The sequence below is a fragment of the Prionailurus viverrinus genome, chromosome B3, assembly GCF_022837055.1.
Source record: "Prionailurus viverrinus isolate Anna chromosome B3, UM_Priviv_1.0, whole genome shotgun sequence".
Taxonomy (NCBI): Eukaryota; Metazoa; Chordata; class Mammalia; order Carnivora; family Felidae; genus Prionailurus; species Prionailurus viverrinus.
The window spans coordinates 5,637,673-5,659,260 of record NC_062566.1 but is presented as its reverse complement, the minus strand read 5'-3'; the positions used below and the strand labels follow the sequence as shown (position 1 = coordinate 5,659,260).

Sequence of the window (21,588 nt, the reverse complement as noted above, 5' to 3'; positions counted from 1 at the left end):
ACCTTACACCCCACCCGTAGTTCTGTGGTAAAGTAACCCAGTGAATTTGAAAGACTGGCTAAGGTGAAGCCAGTATCGGGTTATTTTGACCTTATACACTGACTTTACAACCTAACCCCTTTCTATGGTTCAGCTTTAATGTACTATCTTGGAAGTCAAACACAAAACCCAGTCCAAGGTTTTCCAGAAGTACCACTCGGAGCTATAGTGCCAGGATGGATGGAACACTGGTCTATGAGGGTCCAGCAAAGCCCTGCGTTTGCGTACCCTATGCCTGAGAGGAGTCGGCAGAAGAGGAAGGCTCCATATCCCTGCACGAAGGAGGAGAGAGAGGCGAAGGAGGCGTTGAGGGCCAGAGACATGCTGAGGACTCTCTTCCTCCCCAGCTTATCGGCCAGGCCCCCCAGCACGAAGGCCCCCGCCATCATTCCTAGGTAGACTATCACCCCTGCAAGGTGGGGGGAAAGAGAAGACAGGGTGGAGAGAAAAGACAAGACATTAGAAACCATGCAATGTTCTAGAAAATCCAATGCCCCTTTTTATGTGTTCTAGACAGTCTGCGTCACAGACATAAAAGGTGGACTATAACAGATGTTCATGGCAAATTAGAAGTGCTGTATGAATTCAAATTCTTAGGAATGCCATTCGAAAACTAGCCTCACAGGTTGCCACATATGTGCACATACTAAAATAGATCAACCATAGCTGGGTCTGATGTACCCTTCTTGAAGATGACTCTTTTAGAGGCATAATCCGCAGAAGGTAGTGCTGTCATTTTATTTTTAAGCAAGCAAGCAAGCAAGAAAGAAAGAAAGAGAAAGAAAGAAGGAAAGAAAGAAAGAAAGAAAAAAGAAAAAGAAAGAAAGAGAAAGGAAGGAAGGAAGGAAGGAAGGAAGGAAGGAAGGAAGAAGGGACTGTGTGATAAAAATCCTTACCTGCAGGGTTATGTTTAAAGAGAGAATTTCAAGGGGAAAGTGTGACCAAAAGGTTATAAGGAACATGGGAAGGAAGAAAAGGGTGTGAGTGAAAAATGCCAACTACCCATAAGACTGGCTATGTTATTATTCCCCCCAAAAAAGACCATCTCCAAGCTACAACCAATGTTCAGATTTCTTAGGGTAATAAGAGCCCAGCAATGAGCATCCTTTCTTTATCACATGTAACTTTACTTCCCTTCTAATAATAAGATCGGTTAATTTAAGATATCCTATAAATATATTGCTATTGACATGTTTATGGTATTGCAATGAAAGTCAGCATCTTCACGGTCATGGCACATCCCCAGAAGCATGTGGACAATGTCTTCCTACTAAATATTGAGGGCTTACTAATTATCAATGCCTGTGCTAAGTCCTGATGTGATTTACCACACCTGTGAAGGAAACTTTGCAGACCATCCTTCACAAAGTCAAAAATATGGAATACAGATTACATAAGTATCCTTTCACCCGGCCTTGACTGGAAACCAAATGGTGAACACAAACTGTCTTTCACAGAAAGGAAGCTTCTGGATCTGCAGATGCTTTATTTCTGCAGGTGTGTGCCAGGAAGGGCCGACAGAAAGCAAAGAGCTTCAATTAGCTGATTAACTTGAAGGCTGGTCCCCAAAAGGAGAGATTTAACTACGCTCTGTCTTATCTTCCCCATGACAGAGTTCTTTCTTTTATCATTTTATTCCATGAGATGAAAAGAAATGATAGCTTTGGTGTTGTCAATGGTGTTCATTAAGATTTTTTTCACTCACCTGTATTGTCACTTTCAGCCTTTACACACCTCAAAGCCATGGAAGATGCTATTTCCTTTTACGTTTCTGTATATGCTGTTACTTCGTGAAATATGCCTATGAGTCTACAGTATATATTAAATGCCTATTATTAGGTAAGCATTCTTTTAGTTACTGGGCATACAGTGAGGTACAAACACCTGAAAATCTTGGCCTTCATAGAGCTTACGTTCCAATTGGGGAAAAGAAATAATAAATGAGTAAAATATACAGTTGGTAGGTGGCTGATAAGAGTCATAGAGAAAAATAATGGGAAGGAAGGGAACCAGGAGAGCCAGGGTGGGAGGTGGAGATTTTAAATAAGATGGTTCAGGAAGCTCTCACTGAGACGGGACATTTAGGCAAAGACCTAAAGGAAATCAACCATGGGGATGTCTAGGGTAAATTGCCAAGCCTGTGTTCAAATCTTCCATTTCTCTGTACACTCGGAGGATCCACAGACAAGTAATAGAATCAGGATAACTCCTCCTCCCTATTTCACCAGTTCCCAGCCCAAAGCCCAGAAAATGTAGCGAGCAATTTCCCACTAATATTAAGTCACCCACACTTGTGTTTCAGAAAATGAGTCAAGACTGCAAACCCAACTCACAGTATATGTCATGCCGTATGGAAATGATGTGTCGGTCAGTATGCTCTGCTAGACTATGAGTGTATCTGTTCCCCAGACCTGAGCAACTAAGGATCTCCATCATCTGGTTCCCTGTAGACTTAATCTTGCTCAGTTCTTAGCCATTGTGAGCTATGTCCAACAGAACTGCCTTACTCACCATGAGGGTATCTTAAAACCATCTTCTGTGGCTATGACCCCAGAATCCCACTACACAAGCCCAAGTGAGGGTCAGCCTGCAGCCTCCCTGATACTTTCATCTGGTCTTTCCAGTCCACATAACTTCCTTGTGCCTGGTCCTGAGATCCTGGCCCCCATGCTAATTTCCAATTAGCATCCAATACCTTAACCAATTGGAAAAGACCCAAACTCCATCCATGCCCAACCAGGTTCTCGCCAGGAAAGAACTGGGTTTTACTTCCTCTGACTTAGGTAACCCACCTAACATAATTGCCACGTTCAGGAGCCCCACACCTGAGATGCCCCGCCCTTCCCCCCACCTTCCAGGTAGACTGCTGGGCTATCACCACCGGCCCAACTTAGAGTGGGGTTTTACACAAGCCCTTGTACTTGGTAATTTAGGACTTCCAGATAAGAGCAGAGAGGGAACATCTGTTTCCAAGTTAGGTCTGTTCAGCTTCCAAACTGTGTTGGCCTCAGCACAACTTCTTGTCAAGAATTTCCAATATCTCATTCAGCCAACAAATGCCTTGTGGTTCTCTCATGATACCTGGTCAATAAATGTTTTGGAATAAAGAGCAGATGTTGTTAAGGAAGGAAGGAAGGGAGGGAGGGAGGAGGAGAGTCCTGCCCAAATTGCAAAGGAAATGCTATGGGTGCTTTAAGCCCGCGGGTTATAGAGCAATAGGTCATAAGAGCTTAACATATCACATCATAGTACCCAGCTGGCAAACACAAGAGTGAGCGCTCACCACCAGCCAGGCTTCATGCAAAGCATTTTACTGGCATAGTTGATCCCCTTTAATGTTCACAACAACCCCACAGATACCATTACTGTTTTATAGGGAAGAAAACTGATTTACAGAGAGCTAAAGTAGTTCCGGAAGGTCAGACAACTAGCAGAAGTACCAAGATTTTGATCTGGGAATCCCAACCTCAGAGTCGATGTTTAACCACTACGCTTTATTGTTCTTTACAGATAAGCATCGGTCAGACTTACTAGCTCTGTATTAGTTTCTTCCTTCCTTGTTTGCTCCTCCTCAGAACTGCTTGCTAAGTGGGGCAAGGTTCCTTCCTTTCAAGGAGATAAACCATAAATTATACGATTATCTCCTAGTGAGAAAGAATGTTCCATGAAAGGTGTGTGTTGGGTACTATACAAACGCACAGAATGAGCACAGCCTGAATACACCTTACTCAACGTGGGAAGGCTTCTAAGAGCCAGACATTGAGCTGATGGTCAGGTTTCCATCTTGGTCGTTGGGCGTGTGAATCACAGGCAGTGGCAGGCAGCATGCGCACAAGACTGAGGAGGCGAAGGGGGCACCTGATATGTTCGGGCAACTGTGTCCAAGTAGATCAGTGTGAGTAGAGCACAGTGCACAGCGGGGAACGAGGTGAGGGATTCGGGCCGGGCGGGGGAGAACAGAGGCCACATGATAATGGCTCATGAGTGAGTGTGTGTGTGTGGGAGAGAGAGAGAGAGAGAGAGGAGAGAGGGAGAGAGAAGGCATATCATGTAGGCATGCATGCACATGTGGTTATATGTGTGCATGTAGCTGTTTGCATCGTGTGTGGGGGCCTGTAAATCGGGAGGAAGGGAGGAGGGAAATCAGAATAATTGTCAGGAGACTTGCTGAGAACCAACCTGTACACTTCATACTCTGGCCCTACCCCAAAGGAAAACAGTAACATCCAATTAATGTTTGCTTCTCTTTGTTCTATAAAGCTATCTTCGGCATGTCTCAGATGCTACTGTGCACACGGAAAGCATGACGGGATCGCAGTAAAATCAGTTACTGACCCAGGGGCACCTGGGCAGCTCAGTGAGTTAAGCATCTGACCTCAGCTCAGGTCATGATTTCACAGTTCATGGGTTCAAGCCCCGCATAGGGCTCTGTGCTGACAGCTCAGAGCCTGGAGCCTGCTTTGGATTCTGTGTCTCCCTCTGTCTCTGCCCCTCCCCTGCTCACACTCTGTCTCTGTCTCTCTCTGTCTCTGTCTTTCCCTCTCTCTCTCTCAAAAATAAACATTAAAAAAAATTTTTTTAATTAAAAAAAATCAGGTATGATTCAGTAAGTCTGGGGCAGGGCCTGACATTGTGCATTTCTGACAAGACTAGTGTTGCTGATCCAAGGACCACACTTTGAGGAAGTAGCAGACCAGAGCTCACCCATCCTCCTGGGAGCACACTGACGGGCAGGGATGAGAATCCTGGCCTTAGAACCACAAAATCTCATTCACTGGTTGTGAGATTTGGGAGAATATTCTCACACCCTCTAAGGGCCCTACCACCACATGTGTAAACTGATCACTGGTTTCCAAACTGCCTTCCTATTCATTTTTTTTTTTAATATAAATCATGAACAATGAAAGTGTGTGGATTTCCCAGGAAGAACATATTCAGATTTAAAAAATAAACCCAGATAGGGGTGCCTGGGTGGCTCAATCGGTTAAGTGTCCAACTCTTGATTTCAGCTCAGGCCGTGATCTCACGGTTCGTGAGTTCAAGCCCCACATCGGGCTTTGTATTGACAGTGAAGAGCCTCCTTGGGATTCTCTCTCCTTGTTTCTCTGCCCCTCACCTGCTCTGCCCCTCCCCTGCTCATCCTCTCTCTCTCTCTCTCTCTCTCTCAAAATAAATAAGTAAACATTAAAAAAATTTTTTTAAATAAGCCCAGACACAAATGTTTAGGTCAACTATTGTGAATGCCACACAAAACATGTCTACAGACCAGACTTTGGCCAGTGGTCAAAAGTAGCTTCTAGACTAGCAGTGCGCAATCTCAGCGATGAACATTGTGCCACTTATTAAGCTATTGTCACTCAGCCCCGAAGCCACCCTTCCAGCTCCTACTTTGTCCACAAACACCTATGCTCTGCCAGACAGTCCCTGCTGGGCCTCTGCCAATAGGGGGCACTAGAGAGAGAGGCTGAAAGGCTGGAGCAAGAAGAAGGGACCCGAGGTTTCTGCTCCTGTAAATTCCACCCCTGCATCCATCAGCAGGAAGCAGCAATGCCTTTCCACAGGAGCCACTGAATGCAATTAGCAGAACCAGCCACATCCTGCCCTTTCCTCCCCTCCCACACCAACACCGGCCAGGCAGGGTCCCGTCTCCAGAGATCTGAGGTATGGCTCCTCGGGTTTCCTCCTCTGAGCTCTGCAGTTACAACAATGCGGATCTCTTTACTTTACTCCCCCAGTCCCACGGTGGTACCTGCTCCCTGCATTCACTATCTCGGTACATTTTATAAACACATTTCACTCACCCAGCTAATAATTCTTTATATTAAATTCTCCCTGTTCCAATAACTGCTACGATGTCTGTCTGCTGACCACGCCCTGACCGATCCAGACACATCGGCAAATTGATGCATCTCAGAGATTGGATATTGACTCCAGCAACTCAGCTTTAGTAGATGAGGACTCCAAGCCCCAGATAAGGTCAGTGACTCTTCTGGAAGTCCCCTGCTGGCCCAGAACCTGCTGGCACCACACCTCTGGTCTCCTGGCTCCGAGCCTGGTGCTTTTGCTACCCACTGTCCGCGGCAAAAGGAGGAACTAGAAAGAATAAGAAACGCTTCTCAAAATGCTGTGGTAGCGGTCAAGATATGCTGCCCCCAAAATATGCCACTTTGGTTGAAGGGTTATTTTGAGCTGAAGACAGCTGAGAAACAGCAGACTCCAAAAGAGAGCTCTGTGCCCTCCCTCACATTTGCCTAAAAAACGGGCTTGGGATGGTAATCACCACAGACTCTTACCAGCTCAGGGACAGCACCAAGAGGCATCAACATAACAAACCTTACTGCAACAACCTTATCTTCCCTTAGTTTGCACCATTTGCCAGCCCTGGAAGGCTTTCTTGCCTTCCCCTGGGACTTGTTCCTTCTCTACAAATGTATTGTCCTTTGGGAAAATGCTAAGGCGAAGTCCTAACCATCCCTTTGGGGTGCTTCTGTGTGTGTGCATGTATTGCACATGCTAATAAGCTGCTTTCCTCTTGTTAATCTGTCTTTTGTCACTTGAATTCACAGGGCTTCCAGCCAGGGAGGGCAGAGGGAAGATTTTCCTCCCCTGCACTTTTTTGGGAGGCTATGACGGGGAAGAAATGGACGGAAGAAGGGCTGATCCACAGAGAAGAGAAATAGAAAATTAACGATGCCTCTGAAATGGCTGTGCTATTAAACCCATTTAAAATCTGTCTTTAGCAGAGGAAATTAAGACAATAAATTTGGAAAATTGAAATGCAATGGAGTTATCAAAAATTACTTTAGCACGCAGCAGATAAGGGACTAGCTAGAAGGCTAGAGAGTATCGCCCTCCAGTTCCACTCAACAAGCTCAGTGGCATATTAAGAAAATCTGCCGCCCAATACACTGAGGTTTTAAGGAAATTAAAAACCACGATGGCTACTTGCAGAGTCGGGGGAATGGGGGCAAAAGGAGGGGAATGTGGTAGAGCGAGAAGGGCTCTTAATAGTGAGAACACCACACAGGAAACGAATTAGGCCTCCATGGAAGAAGGAGGGGCCCGCACCGACAGGTGCCATAAGAGAAAGAGCCCCGTCTTGAAAGTGAGGTGAGCCAGCTCTTAGCCCTGGCTTCATGAATTACCCGCAGCATGACCACGGGCGACCCATTCGGCTTCTCTGATCGTTGCTCCTTCTTTGTAAAAGTCAGATAATGTGCTCATCCTGTGGAGTTGTTAGGATTGCATGGCACAGCAGATGGAGAGTACCTAGCAGGACGCCTAGCACAGAAAAGTAAATGCACAATTAATACAAGTTGCGATTGTCGTTCGGAGTGGTGCAGTGTGGAACTGGCTGTGACCTAAGAAAGCCACGGGATTAGAAACATGAAAATAAGTTGGCGGTATTTTAAAGTCAAACCCACCATATACTGAAGGCATCTGAGGTAAAAGGACATAGACTGGCAGAAGAAACTTATTTATAGTAGCATGCCCTTTAAATGTACCTCCCTCCTTACCTGCAGAAGGAGCCAGATTCCCAATAAAAAAGCTTTTTTTAACTAAAACATTTTCCGAGTTTCCTCTAATTAAGACTTTGTTGGGAATTTTTTTTTCCTTTTTGCTAACTCGTGGGTAAGTGCCCAGATTTATTGCCATCTCCTTAGAAAGGCCTCCTGATGTTCCAAAGTAGGACTCAGCAAACTTTTTCTGTCAAGGGGCAGAGAAAAAAACATTTCTCTTGTAAAAATAGTTTACTTTGCAGATGTCCTATAGCTCTTTAACATCTTCTTCTTCTTCCTATTTTTCTTTACAGTCCTTTAAAAACGTAAAAACAGGGGCACCTGGGTGGCTCAGTTGGTTGAGCGTTGGGCTCTTGATCTTGGCTAAGGTCATGATTTCTCGGTTCCTGAGTTCGAGCCCTGTGTCGGGCTCTGTGCTGACAGTACAGAGCCTGCTTGGGATTCTCTCTCTCCCTCTGTCTCTGCCACTCCCCTGCTCATGCTCTCTTGCTCTCTCTCTCTCTCTCTCAAAATAAATAAAACGTTTTAAAAAATATGTAAAAACAAAAACAGGTTATAGTTCCCTAGCCCCTGCTCCAAATGCAATTCTGTCCTCTCTGCTGGTATTTCTGCAATATATTCTTCCTTCTTCCCTATCACATATGTCTGTTTGCTCTCACACATGTATTTGTTCAACATCTGTCAACTCCTGGAGGAAGGGATTGTGTCGGTTTTGTTTGAGTGAAATTCTCTACGTCTCTAGCACCCAGCTCAGAGTTTGGCACATAGGAAGCACTCCATTAATATTTGTTCCAGAAATAAATAATTCATAATCACAATAGAAAAATATGAAAAATACAAATACACACACACACACACACACACACACACACACACCCAAAACTGTATAAAAGTGGAGGCAAAAACCCTCCATCACGCCACCCACCCAAACCTGTTGTTAGCATGTTTCTGTCTTTGTATTTCTATTTGTACACATACAACTACACACTGCATTTATATGGTTGAGATCATTCTGTATTGGAAGTCTCATAACCTACTTTTCCATTTGATAAATATCCCTACAGAGAACATGTTTGTACATATGTCTCTGTCTGTGTTGCTGGTCATTTGCTCAGAATTGATTCCAAGAAACGAAACTATGAGGTCAAACAGACTCGATGAGTTTGTGGCCAAATCTCCTTCCAGAGAGCTGGTACATATCACACTTTTGCCATCTCTAGAGATGCTTTTCATGTAAACAGAATATACTCTCTGAGCATCCGAGGCAGCAGGGTGAAGTGTACAATGAACCAAGGACTAAGAAGCCATTTTGAACTCTTTTTTTTTTTGCTTGAATACATAGAAATTAAATGCATTAATTATCCTGGGAGGCTTCTGAGCTCCCTTTCTGTACAACTTATTTGTTGGACTGTACACGTATACTTTGCAGTGATCAAAAGGAGCACCTCCCAAATGAACGATTTCCTTTCCATTTCTTTATTATTCAACCAAATATACCTCCTTGAAGGCAATATTGTCTTAGACTAGGGTCTGGGAGGTAAATTTGATAAAGATTTAACATATGCAGGAACCCCCTAGTGAAGTCTCACTTTGGTATTAAGTCACAGAAGGACATCAGGGTATCTGTTTGCACACCTCCATGAAATCAGATGTGTTAGGTTAAGTCAGCCAAGCACTGTGTGTATATGACATCTGGATGCTTGGAAACTTCTGGGATGAGTAAATGCTTTCTTTTGGATCCAGGTACTTGGCACCAAAAAGGTTTGGCTTGAACAACTTGTCAAGTGGAAAACAATCTGGCAATTACTGTGTTGGACTTTTCTAGTACTTTATGTGTCCAATAAACTCAAGTGAATGAATCTTTGGAGGTAGGTTCACTTTCCTAATCTATTGGAAGCTGGGACTCTTTCCTAACTGTCACACAAGAAATAATTTAGAAATAAATGGGCAGAGGAAAAAGGAAGGGGCAAAGGAACTGGTATCTGTTTAGCTCCTACTGTGTCCTAAGTACTATACAAGGTGACATATGTAATAATTTCAGTTTGTCATTCCAACCGTGTGAGGGAATTATTAATATCTTTACTTAACAGATGAAGAGGGGCACCTGGGTGGCTCAGCCGGTTAAGCATCCAACTCTTGATTTTGGCTCAGTTCTTGGGTTCAAGCCCCACATCTGGCTCTGTGCTGACAGTGCAGGGCCTGTTTGGGATTCTCTCTCTCCCTCTCTCTCTGCCCCCCTCTCTCTCTCTCTCTTTCTCTCTCTCTCTCAAACATAAATAAACATTAAAAAAAATTAACAGATGAACAGATGAAGAAACTGAAGTTAAGAGTTTTCCTCTCTGACCACAATTTAAAAATAGCTAATAAAGTTTTCTGATATCTGATGGAAGAAATCCGGGCTTACAGTTGAGTGACCGGCTCATCAATGTATGGAGAAATCCCCAAGAAAAGACACACCAGTACCATTCAAGGACACCTGGGTTGGATAAGGCCTTTGTCACTCTGCCTGAGGATTCAACACACCCCCTCAGGTCTGGCCCCTCAGCTCAGGAGAAGCCCCAACCCTATGGAAGAGTAGAATTACCACTTCTGGAAGTTCTAGGTTCTGTGTGTGCCTAACAGGTCCAGAGATGGAAGTCTGCAGACAGACTGGGGGGTCTGAGGGACAGAAGTCCCTTGCTTCAGCAACATAGCATAAGGGTAGCACCTTAAATCAGGGAAGGGTTCTCTCTCCAACCATACTTATGGGAAATAAAGATGCTGCAAGGCAGCCTGGAGACTTCACCCTCCCAGCAGTGTGTGATCAAGCTTAAGCTACACGCAATATTCTGGGTCAAGCCATGAACTTGTGAGCAGACGAGGCCATGTCTTTGGTGAGTAGAAGACAGGCCCACAGCCATGGTGGGAGCAACTGTAACAGAAAGGAATCAGGTCACTGGTGAGGTTTCTGTCCACTAGCCCTGGGGCAGTGGTACTTGTCACTTCCCTTAATCTTCTCTCACACTGGACACAAGAGGCCTCAAAAAGTATTTCCTGCGAGGGGTGCCCAGGTGGCTCAGTTGGGTAGGCATCTGACTCTTGGTTCTGGCTCACGTTATGGTCTCACAGTTCAGGAGTTTGAGCCCCAAGTCAGGCTCTGCACTGGCAGCGCAGAGCCTGCTTGGGATTCTCTCTCTCTCCCTCTCTCTCTCTGCCCCTCCTCTGCTTGCTCTCTATCTCTCTCTCAAAAAAAAAGAAAAAATTCCTGAGAATACTGTGAGAATCTTGAAATTGCCTTGTTCACATATGACCACACTAGAAATCTCTTAGAAAAGCAAAGCTTCCCTCTGGACACCTCCCACAGCAGGTGAGAGGAGGTGAGGCAGGTGACAGAGGGTGTCACCTGGGCCAAAGCCAGTGAAGGGAGGTATGTACTGTGGGCATCTCAGATGTGTTCATTACCCAGTGAGACTGGGTGATTTCTCGGCCATTCCACTAAAGAAAAAGTTGGGACTGCCATTGTGGTGGTTTCTAGAGGGTGGACCCGTTCAGGGGAACCACAATAAGGCCAGTCATGGACAGTACAGCCAAGAGCCAGAGTCTGAGATGGGAATGGTTGATAAAAGAGCAGGAGAGGAAACCAAAGTCTTCACAAGGAAATTTGCTAAGCCCCATTCTCCGCATGTCAGTGAACCCGGAAGAGCTGCATAAAGATAAGTAAGTCCTTGCCCTGTGCTTTCAAAAAACTCAGTCTATCAGAAATAAAGAGGTAGAAATAAAGGAGAAGGGGTGGATCAGGGCAAGGGCCAGAGAGGAGACACGGCAAGAACTCTGGCAAGCCGGTAAGTGGAAAGAGGCTGATAGCTGTACTTGGCTGTCTTACAACAAGCAGATGGCCAGTGGGGCGGGAGCGGGGCTGAGCTTCACCCCAAGGGACCAGAAGGTGATGCAGCTGGTTACTGGCAGAAGTCAAACCCATGATCTTCCAGAACTCAGCTGCCTTTTTGGTACAATGTCTCTATACCAAAGTGGGCTACCTTGTCTTCAAAGCACATTATCTTCTTTATTAGGATAGACTTGATTTGCAGCCAGACTGGAAAAGATCTATGTTTATCTTTAGAGACACCTGGATATTGGCTCTGACTTCTGGGCAAGATAAGGGCAATGGTATTTATGAGGTGCTGTTTAAAGTCTGAAACTCCCCTGGCAACCCTGGGGCCAGTTTGTTTACTAATGATTTTCGGTGGTATCACTGGTCGGTCAGGGCTTGATCGTAAGACCAAAGGGACATGAAAGTCCCTGTGGGAACGTCTATCTTGAGCTCTCCCAGAATGAAGATTTCTTGCACAGACCTTGGTGGTTCAATCTAGAGATAGGTCTATATGGGAATAAGAAGGACCCTGGAGAGACTGTGCCTGGATGTCTCTTGAATCCCCAATGCTTACCTGTATGATCTTCCATTGCTCCACCGTGGCCTTTGCCTTTAAATAAAAGCCTTATTTGACCATACTCAGTGGAGTCTTATGAATCCTTCTCAATATCCAAAATGATAAAATCTTTTCACCTCCTGGCCTCAGGGTTGCACCTACAAGGGCCAGGCAGGGAAAGGAGTGAAGCTACCCAGACATACCTTGTAAGGAATGGCAGAGACTCGGAAATACATGCCCACCTAAAGGGAGCAGCCATACCCAACTTTAGCCAATTCCTGTGTTGTAGAATATAGATGCTATTTCTATAATTTCGAAAAGCATCAGAAATCTGGATTTCTAAATAAAATTCTTTGCTTTTTAAAACACATTACTGGCAAAGCAATTATTTTCATCCACTGTTTGAGAACTCCATGTGACAGAGAGCAGTGCAGGTTTTAGTAGTATATTAGGAATGCGAGTATTCACATCTTTATTAAAATGTTTCCCATGGTTCAGATCTCTTAATTTTTCTATTCCTTTGACAATCTGTCCTTAGTTGCTATTTGCCTTTTTATCACGCATCCATTACCCCCTGGGTAGTGATGATCTGTGTTCTTTCTCACCCCAGAATCTTCACACTGTTTGCTTTTTGTCCTACTTAGTATATTCTTTGTTCATATCTTTGCATGGGTGGCTCCTTCTTATACTCCAGCCCTAGGCTCTGAGAGCCCTTCCCTGACCACCCAGTCACAGTGACTCTCCTTCCAAAGGTGGAATCATTTAGGCCAGTTAGAAGACCATTACATATATTCCAAGTGAGTGATGCCAATGGGGTGGGCCAGGGTGGTGGGGAGCAGTGGAAATGGTAGGGAGTGGCTGGATTCTGGATATGTTTTCAAGGTAGGGTCAAGCGAATAGATGGCATTTAAAGCAGAGACAAAGAGATCCCCAAAGGAAGGGCAAGAGAGAAGAGATTCCAGGACTGAGCACTGAAATGTTCCAATGGTTAAGGGTCAAAAACATGATAAGAAGCCAGCAATGGAGACTGGGAAGGACCAGCAGGGGACAGACAGCAGGAAAGTTAGAAGACTGTGGTAGCTACAGGTCCAATAAAGAAAGTGTATCAAGGGGCACCTGGGTGGCGCAGTCGGTTAAGCGTCCGACTTCAGCCAGGTCACGATCTCGCGGTCCGGGAGTTCGAGCCCCGCGTCAGGCTCTGGGCTGATGGCTCAGAGCCTGGAGCCTGTTTCCGATTCTGTGTCTCCCTCTCTCTCTGCCCCTCCCCTGTTCATGCTCTGTCTCGCTCTGTCCCAAAAATAAATAAAAAACGTTGAAAAAAAAATTAAAAAAAAAAAAGTGTATCAAGAAGGAGGAAGGGGTAGACTGTTACAGGTTCTGCTGACAAGTCAAGAAAGCTGAGGACCGAGATTGGGCCACTGGATTGGCCAAGTGGGCCACTAGTGATCTAGACAAGCACAGTTTTATGAAATGGCAGGGACTGAATCTCACTCCCAGATGTTCCAGTGAGAATGAGAAATGAGGAATTGGATTCAGCGAATTTTACCAAAAAGGGAATAGAAAAGATACACATAGGGTCAAGATGAGAGAAATTATATGTTTGTGCGCTGATGGGAGGGTTCCATACAGGTAGAAAAAGAGATCAGGAGGAGAAGGTGATAATTATGAAAGAAGTGTCCTGGGGAGGTGAGGAGGGATGGGCATCTGGTGTGAGAAGGGACAGGTCACACTAAGGCTCCTCCACGGCAACTGGAATAAGATAAAAACAGAGGCAATTAGCAGGGTAGGCGTGGTGGTCAGAGCCGTGGGACTTCTTTTCTGGTTTCTGTTTCCGCGGCGAAAGAGGAATGAGTTCTTTGCACTAAGGGTGAGGATGGGGAGGAGATTCTGGGAATTGGAAGCAATGGATAAGGAACAGAATAGTCATCAAGGGGCAGGGGAAAGTAAGCAGTTCACGGAAATGGAGGATGACAGCTGGCAGCACAAATGGCCCCTCGAGGTTGCTGATCATGAATTTAAAGTGAGATCAGTGGACAGCACTGTGTCCATCTCATCAGCCATGTTCAGTTCCAGGGTCTGGGGACTGGCTGATGATGAGTTTGAGGTGACCAGATTTGGGTAACACAGCAAAGTAAAAGATGTACATGGAAGTTGATGGTGTACACAGGGAATGGGGATGATTCTGGTCCACAGAGTTTAAGCTCAGTCAAAAATGTGGTGAGGACGAGAGGGTGGTGACAGACAGACCAATGGCTGAAGGTGTCCCTGAGGCTGAACAGCTGGGAGGAGTGGGGAGGGAGAACTAGGCAGAGTGAGCTGAAGACAGAAGAAGGGGTGCTTGACATTAGGGGTTGTGAAGGGGTTGGAGTTACCAGTCATGATAAGACCTGGGTAAGACCGGGAGGGTAAGTACTTGAGGTGGGGGGGTGTCGCTGGAGAGGGTCTCGACAAATGACAAACCGGGATATTGGAAAGCACTTACTGAAATTACCAAGAATTATAACGGAAATAGTTTTGGAGTGTGACAGTGGACCTCGGACTAAGATCCTCCAGGAATGAGGGGATGAAATAGAGATCACTAGATGACTATGAGAATAAGCAGGAGGCAATGCACCCCAATGACAGATTAAACATGGGATGTGTAGGGAGGAGGAAGGGAGAATGGTCTGGAAATTTCAGGGAGAAGTATGGAAGAGCAATGGTACGAGGGGTCTGGAGTGTGAGAGAGAAAACAGCTGCCATCTAAGACTTCAGGAGGATGCATTTCAGCTACAGCAAGAAGGTGGATGACATTGAGAGAAGAGGGGAGGAAAGGGATGGGCAATGTTGTATGGGGCTGCAAATCCAGGTGATAAGAAAGGCTTGGGAGATATGGACCGCCTCATAGTGACCAACACATAGAGTGATAAAAGGGCATAACAGAATTAGTTCTGATGGTTTTGAGACCAATTTTGTTGGCAAGGCTGGTAGTGTCGGGAGAGAAAGAAGTATCAGAGGGCGTACCAAGAGCACAATGAGCTCTGGAGCCCCCTTTGTTCCTGCCAGTGGAGGAGTGGAGATCAGCAGAACCACCTTATTTATTGTCTCCTTCCCCTAAAATGTTAGCTCCATGAGAAAAAGACCTGTATGTCATTCAGCGATGAGTCAGCCAACAAACAATTGATTCCTTAGAGTTATTAAATAAAATAAAGAATATACAAAGCAAGTTCATATTTATTGGGTCCTTGTGGGGCACTGTGATAAGTCTTTACTTATTGCATTATCTTATTTAATCCTCACAGTGGTTCTGTAAGGTAAGTACTAATAATATTGTAATCTTATAGATAAAGAAGCCAAGGTTCAGGGAGGTTAAGTGACTTGTCTGCAGTGATAGAGGCAGTTAATGGTGTAGCCAAGATGTATAACCGCACCATCTGCCTTTAAAGCACTTACGCACACGGTAGAGTCTGTTGGCCACATTCCCCACAAAACTTTTTCCTTCTCCTTCCCTATTAAGGAAACCTTGGTTTTTGTTTCGGTATTAAAATAGTCTCAGAGCAATTGTCCCTCTACATACATACTCAACCCTAGAGGGTGGATCATAGCTAACTTAAGATGGTCATCTCCAGGGGCGCCTGGGTGGCGCAGTCGGTTAAGCGTCCGACTTCAGCCAGGTCACGATCTTGCGGTCGGGGAGTTCGAGCCCCGCGTCGGGCTCTGGGCTGATGGCTCAGAGCCTGGAGCCTGTTTCCGATTCTGTGTCTCCCTCTCTCTCTGCCCCTCCCCCGTTCATGCTCTGTCTCTCTCTGTCCCAAAAATAAATAAAAACGTTGAAAAGAAAAAAAAAATAAAAAAAAAAAAGATGGTCATCTCCATCCAATTCCTCTTGCCAGGGATTTATTCAAGGAGTTATCAGAGGTTTCTGGGCAATATTTTTGCGCCGAATAAAAGCAGAAGAAGCACTTCCTTGCCACCATCCTTCTTACTTTCTGCTGGGAAAGCCATTACGGGAGGATATAGAGCTTAGAGCTACAGTGATCACCTTGTGACCATGAGGAAAAGGAAAGGAGGATGACAGAGATGCCCGACCTTACGCCCTGACATCAGTGAAGCACTAACCCATGCTGGGACCACCTAGTCAGGGAATTCTTGATAAGTAAACAATAAACATCTCTATGACTCAAAGTCATTGCTATCGGCAACTGAGTGTATCCTAAACATATACTGTCTCCTAAAAAAGAAGTCATACAGAGAAAAGATCATCTGATTGATTTGTATAGTCTTCCTTAAGACCAAAAGGCTAGATTACTTGGTGCAGAGGCAAGAGCTCTGTGCCAGTAGGCAGGGGTCCCAGGTCCCAATCTCAGAGTATATGACCTCGACCAACTCACTTCCTCTTGGGGCTTGGTTTCCTCCAGTTGGAAACCAAGGGCATACTAGGAGCCATCCTTCATCCCTTTCCCTTCTAGTATTAGATGACTCTACACTGTTGTAATTAATGGCTCATGCCTTATAATTTGTTATCACATCTCCTTTCAAGGACAACACTTCCCTTCCGGGGGCCCAAGAGAGGTGAGGCAGAGAGGCCAAGGAAAGGATGAAACTTCACTGGGTCATTTCCTGCACATCCATAGCAGAGATTGATGCCCATCTCTGAGTCAGCAAAAATTCCAGCAGTGAAACAAAAAAATGTTCACTCTGCACATGTGAGCAGCCCCAGCTGGCCCCCACTGGAGGGGAAGGTGTTCACATTCAGTCTGTTCAGTGGGTCCCGTGGGGCATGTCAACGGCTGTTACATTCCCGGGACTATCTATCTGACCCTCCCTTCCCTCCTCCCTGCCCTGCTACTATCTGAGACTTTTTCTGGAAACAAAACTGATCTTTTGCAAAGTGAAAATCAGTTCAGCTGGGCTTGGCTGCACGAGACTTATAAAGAGGGAATTTTACATCCCCTGGCCTACCAAGGACCATTTTAGCTGAGCAGTTATGAGCTCCACCTCTGACATGATTCTTGGCCGTGGGGATGTGCGGAGTCCTTTTAGCTTCTGCTGCTCTGGTCCATATAGGGTGATGGATCATTCCTTGGGACCCCTTACATGGCCTGATACAGGAGGAGGGCGGTATTGCTCTTCAATCTCTGGACAGCCTATTCTCGGCCAACAGTCTCTGCCTCCGGAACTGCTGTGGATCCCAGTAAAATCATCACCCCTGCCTTTCTGGTCCAGCTGCCTGGGACATGGACTACATCCTTCTCTCACCCACAGAGATGGGCTGCACCCTACCCGGCACTCCAGTGAGGGCCCAGTTGCCTTGCAACTGCCTCTTATTGGAGCGATACGTTTCACATAAAAGGTTGTTTGAGGTTAATGGGCACCTAGGGGCGCCTGGGTGGCTCAGTCAGTTAAGTGTCTGACTCTCGATTTCAGCTCAGGTCATGATCTCATGATCAGATCATGATCTCATGATCTCTGACCAGCTCAGGTCAGGTTTCGTGGGTTTGAACCCCACACCGGGCTCTACACTGAAAGTGTGGAGCTTGCTCGGGATTCTCTCTCTCTCTCTCTCCCTCTCTCTACCCTTCCCCCACTCACTCTGTCTCTCTCAAAATAAATAAATAAACTTTAAAAAAAAAAAGGTTAATGGGCACCTAGAAACAACTTTCATGGATGCGGCAGCCAAGTGAGAGGAGAAACCTTTGAAGTTAAGCCTTTGGAGTCAGACGTAATTGGTTTCAAATCCTAGATGTATCTCTAACTACTTTTGACAAGTTACTTTAACCTCTGTGAGCCTAACTTTTCCCATCTGTAAAATGGGAGAAAATAAAGCTTCCCTTGCAGGCTGTTACAATATTGAGGAAGATCAAATAAAAAAATGCCTAATACAGAATGGTTGCAAGGGAAGAGCTTATCAGATTATAGCCCTTGGTGGTGATAGTGGAATTATTGTAATTGACTTTTAAATGAGAAGGAAGGTAACAGAGGTTGTAGCAGGCACTGGGAAATCACGATTCTCCTTTGGGTTTCTATGAATAAATCTGTCCATGAGAAAATAACCTCTCAGCCTCATCACTATAAAGTAGCCCACGGTGAGCACCGGTGGCAGTGAGTGTCGACACGGGACAAGAGAACAACATTAGGAACTAAACCGCAGGCCAGCATGCAATCACTTAAGGTCTCTGACAACATCTCCCTCATCGTGCAAACTGGGGATTATCACTCTGACCATCTCACAGGGTCATTTAAAATTCAGAGTATCCATGAAAACCACTGAAAATCTGTAAAGCACTGTGCAAAAGTAAATCTGATTTTTGGACACAACCCCGTTTTTTTCATGCTGGTCAAGGTGTGTGCAAATGTCCCAGCCATCGTCACCAACATGAGAAGGAAGCCTTTGGGGGACAGTTCCTACACTGCATAGTAAGCAAAACCCCTGACATCTCAGCAGCTCTTACTGGGTCTCTGTAGAATACCTAGTTCTCGAACCCGGCTACACCACAGAATCACAAGGGAGCCGTGAACAAATGCCTATGCCCACACCACACCCAGAGATACTCTGACTTAGTTATTCTAGAGCAGGGCCTATTTTTTTTGTTTTTGTTTTTGGTTTCGTTTTTTTAACAGCTCCTTGGATGATGTCATGGGCAGCCAGGGCTGAGAATGCTCATCTAGAAGTGGTTCTCCACTAAGGCTGATTTCCACCCTCCCCCTCCACCCCAGGGAACATCTGGCACCATCTGGAGACATTTTTGGTGGTCATAACTGGGAGCTGGGTGCTTCTGGCATCTGGTGGGGTGGAGGCCTGGGATGCTGCTCAATAGCTTTGAATGCCCAGGACAGAGCCCCAGAGCAAAGAATTATCTAGAGCAAAATGGCAATAATGCATGCCATTAAGAAGGGCCACCCAGAGGACCAGTTCCAAATAAGATCGGTCGCTGATTGTATTGCACAAAATGGCTAAAGCAATATTTCTGGTCCCATTGCACCCCTCTGTTCAGAACCCTGTCACTTCTGAATCAGGAGATAGAGACTATTTCCCCTCCCTGTTGAAATGGGAAAGGTCTTTATGATGGCCTCAACAAATAGAATGTAGAGAAAGTAAGACTGCCTGCCTTCTCAGACTTTGTCACAAAAAACAATATGGCTTTGTATATGTGTATCTATGTATTTCCTTTATCCATTCATCCATCAATGGACACTTGGGCTGTGTCCATAATTAGGCTCTTGGAGACAGTGCTGCAATATACATTGGGGTACATATATCCCTTTGAATCAGTGGTATATACATACAATGGAATACAACTACTCAGCCATAAAAAGAGTGAAATCTCGTCATTTGCAATGATGCGGATGGAGCTAGAGAGTATCATGCTAAGCGAAATGAGTCAGTCAGAGAAAGACATATACCACACGATTTCACCCATATGTGGAATTTAAGAAACAAATGAGGAAGCAGGGGCGGGGAGGGGGCGGGGAGAGAAGAGAGAAGCAAACCAAGATACAGATTCTTAACTACAGAGAACAAACTGCTGGTTACCAGCATGCAGGTGGGTGGGGAGGTGGGTGAAATAGGTGACGGGGTACTAAGGAGTGCACTTGTCCTGAGGAGCCACCAGCGGATGTATGAAGTATTGAATCACCATATTGTATGCCTGAAGCTAGTATTACATTGTATGTTAATCGACTGAAATTTAAATAAAAATTTAGGAAGAAAAAAAAACAATATGGCTTTTGCTTATCTTTCTCTTCCAGGAAATGCATGTTGGCCACCCTGAGCCAGCAAGTATGAAATCTAGCTGCTTTGAAGGTTGCCTTGTTGGCACAGAGAGATCGTATAACATAAGCAGCCCCCAGATGTTTGTGTCTTCCCAGCCTTGGCACCAGAAGTGTGTGAGTGAACCTTCGGATGATTCTAGTTCCACCCTCCAGTTGCCCCAGGTAATGCCAAGTGGAGCAGAGGCCAGATGTCTGCCAAGACTGCAGGTTCATTAGCAAAGAAAATGGTGTGAAGGTTTTGGTGTGTTTGTTTGGTATTCAGCAATACAGAGCCAGAACAAAGCCCATTAAGATGCTGTGAGAGATCCATTCCAGGCTCCCCTTGATTGGGCCACTCATATCAAAGGCTTCATATCCTTTTACAGGGAATGGACTACTTACCTATGTAGCCTATGCCCAACCCTGAAACTTCTCCTCCATTCCCAGTAAATACACCAGTCTACTTAGAAATTGCCCTCATTCATTCCTGTTGTATTTTCCATGGTCTGGGGATCATATTTTCAAATATGTGGATTAACAGCCTTATGAGCTTTTTTAAATTTGCTTAAGTTTTCCATGATGGGGGCAAATATAAACATAAATACAGGTAGGTCAATATAAATAAATAACCACAACATTTTTATTCTGATAATCAATAAGGCGATAGTTACCAAACATCTTTTATTTACAAGGTCTCAAGGAGTGTGCATATAACTGTAGTGGCAAAAAAAAATCCTTCAAGTCTTTGAAGGTCTCATTGCCGAAGGAGATGTTCTGCAAGGACAGTAGAAAGAATTGGCTGAGATATCCTTGCCCTAACCAAGGTTAAAACAAGTCAGAAGCTAAAACATCGGTTTTGCAGATGGATCCGAGGAGCAAGGTGAATACTGACCAAGCACCTACTGTGTGCCTCTCCTGAGTTGCATGGTTAGCATGAGTGATTCCATTTAATTCCCCCAGCAACCCCAGGGGGTAAATGCCATCCTCTGTTGCCCTCTCCTTCCTCTGTCTCTGTCTCTCTTTCTATCTCCCTCTCTCCAGACAATGCCATTTATTCCAAGTAAAACTAAAAACTACACAAGCGTAAACCCCAAATACCTTTGATTCAATCTAGATTAAAATCAGAATAAAGCCCAGGATCCATAAGTTTGAATCAGCAGTTAATAATTTGAAGTCATTGACACAAGTGCTTTGAGATCGAGGTAGGTACTATCCTCTGATGTAGGAGTAAGTGGAAAAACACAAAAACGGACACAGCTGTAGACAAGTGGAAAAGCGTCCCACTCAAAGCTAAATCCATACTTAATCTGGATCCCACATCATGAAAGTGAGGGTTTTCTTTGCAAGAAGTTCTCCTTGTAAGATTTTTTTTTCTTAACCCCAGTGGTTAATTGTGGGGAAAAAAAACACCTTAATCTTGAGAACATGATGCCGGTTTTTTGGATGGTTGTTTGGCTGGTGGGTTGGTTGGTTATATAGGAAATTCTTTTTATTCATTGTATATTTATTACCAAAAAATTGCATTTACTTGTCAGCTTTGTAATAGCCAACACTTTGCTATGAATTCAATTATCTTACAATAAATACAACCAGCTGTGGAAAGGTGTAAATCTCTTAAAGAGGGGTTGTCTTCTTTGCCTGGGCCCTCTGTTTCCTTCCTTGCATAAATTACACAAAAAAATGGTGCTTATAGCAGAAATACTTTAAAGCTCTATATAAAAATCTCAATTTTTCAAAACACTCAAATGCTATCTACTATTTCCTTCCCATACTAGCCCAGGGACCACACACTTCTCCCGTGGGCTATTCCGGGACCTTCTGTCGGCTCTCCTACATCTAGTCTCCCTGACAATCCATTCTTCATCAATGTAGGGGTTTTGCCAGTTGCTGAG

General features: G+C 45.0%; 1 protein-coding gene across 4 annotated transcripts in view; it reads right to left on the bottom strand.

The window, feature by feature from the left end:
* The window catches only part of SV2B (synaptic vesicle glycoprotein 2B), a 215,177-nt gene that overhangs the window by 49,799 nt on the left and 143,790 nt on the right, over window positions 1–21,588 (bottom strand). For all 4 annotated transcript variants that reach the window (XM_047864207.1, XM_047864205.1, XM_047864206.1 and 1 more), the window contains exon 3: window positions 268–448. In XM_047864207.1, the coding sequence (XP_047720163.1) occupies window positions 268–448 (181 nt within the window). The remainder of the gene's footprint in view (window positions 1–267; window positions 449–21,588) is intronic.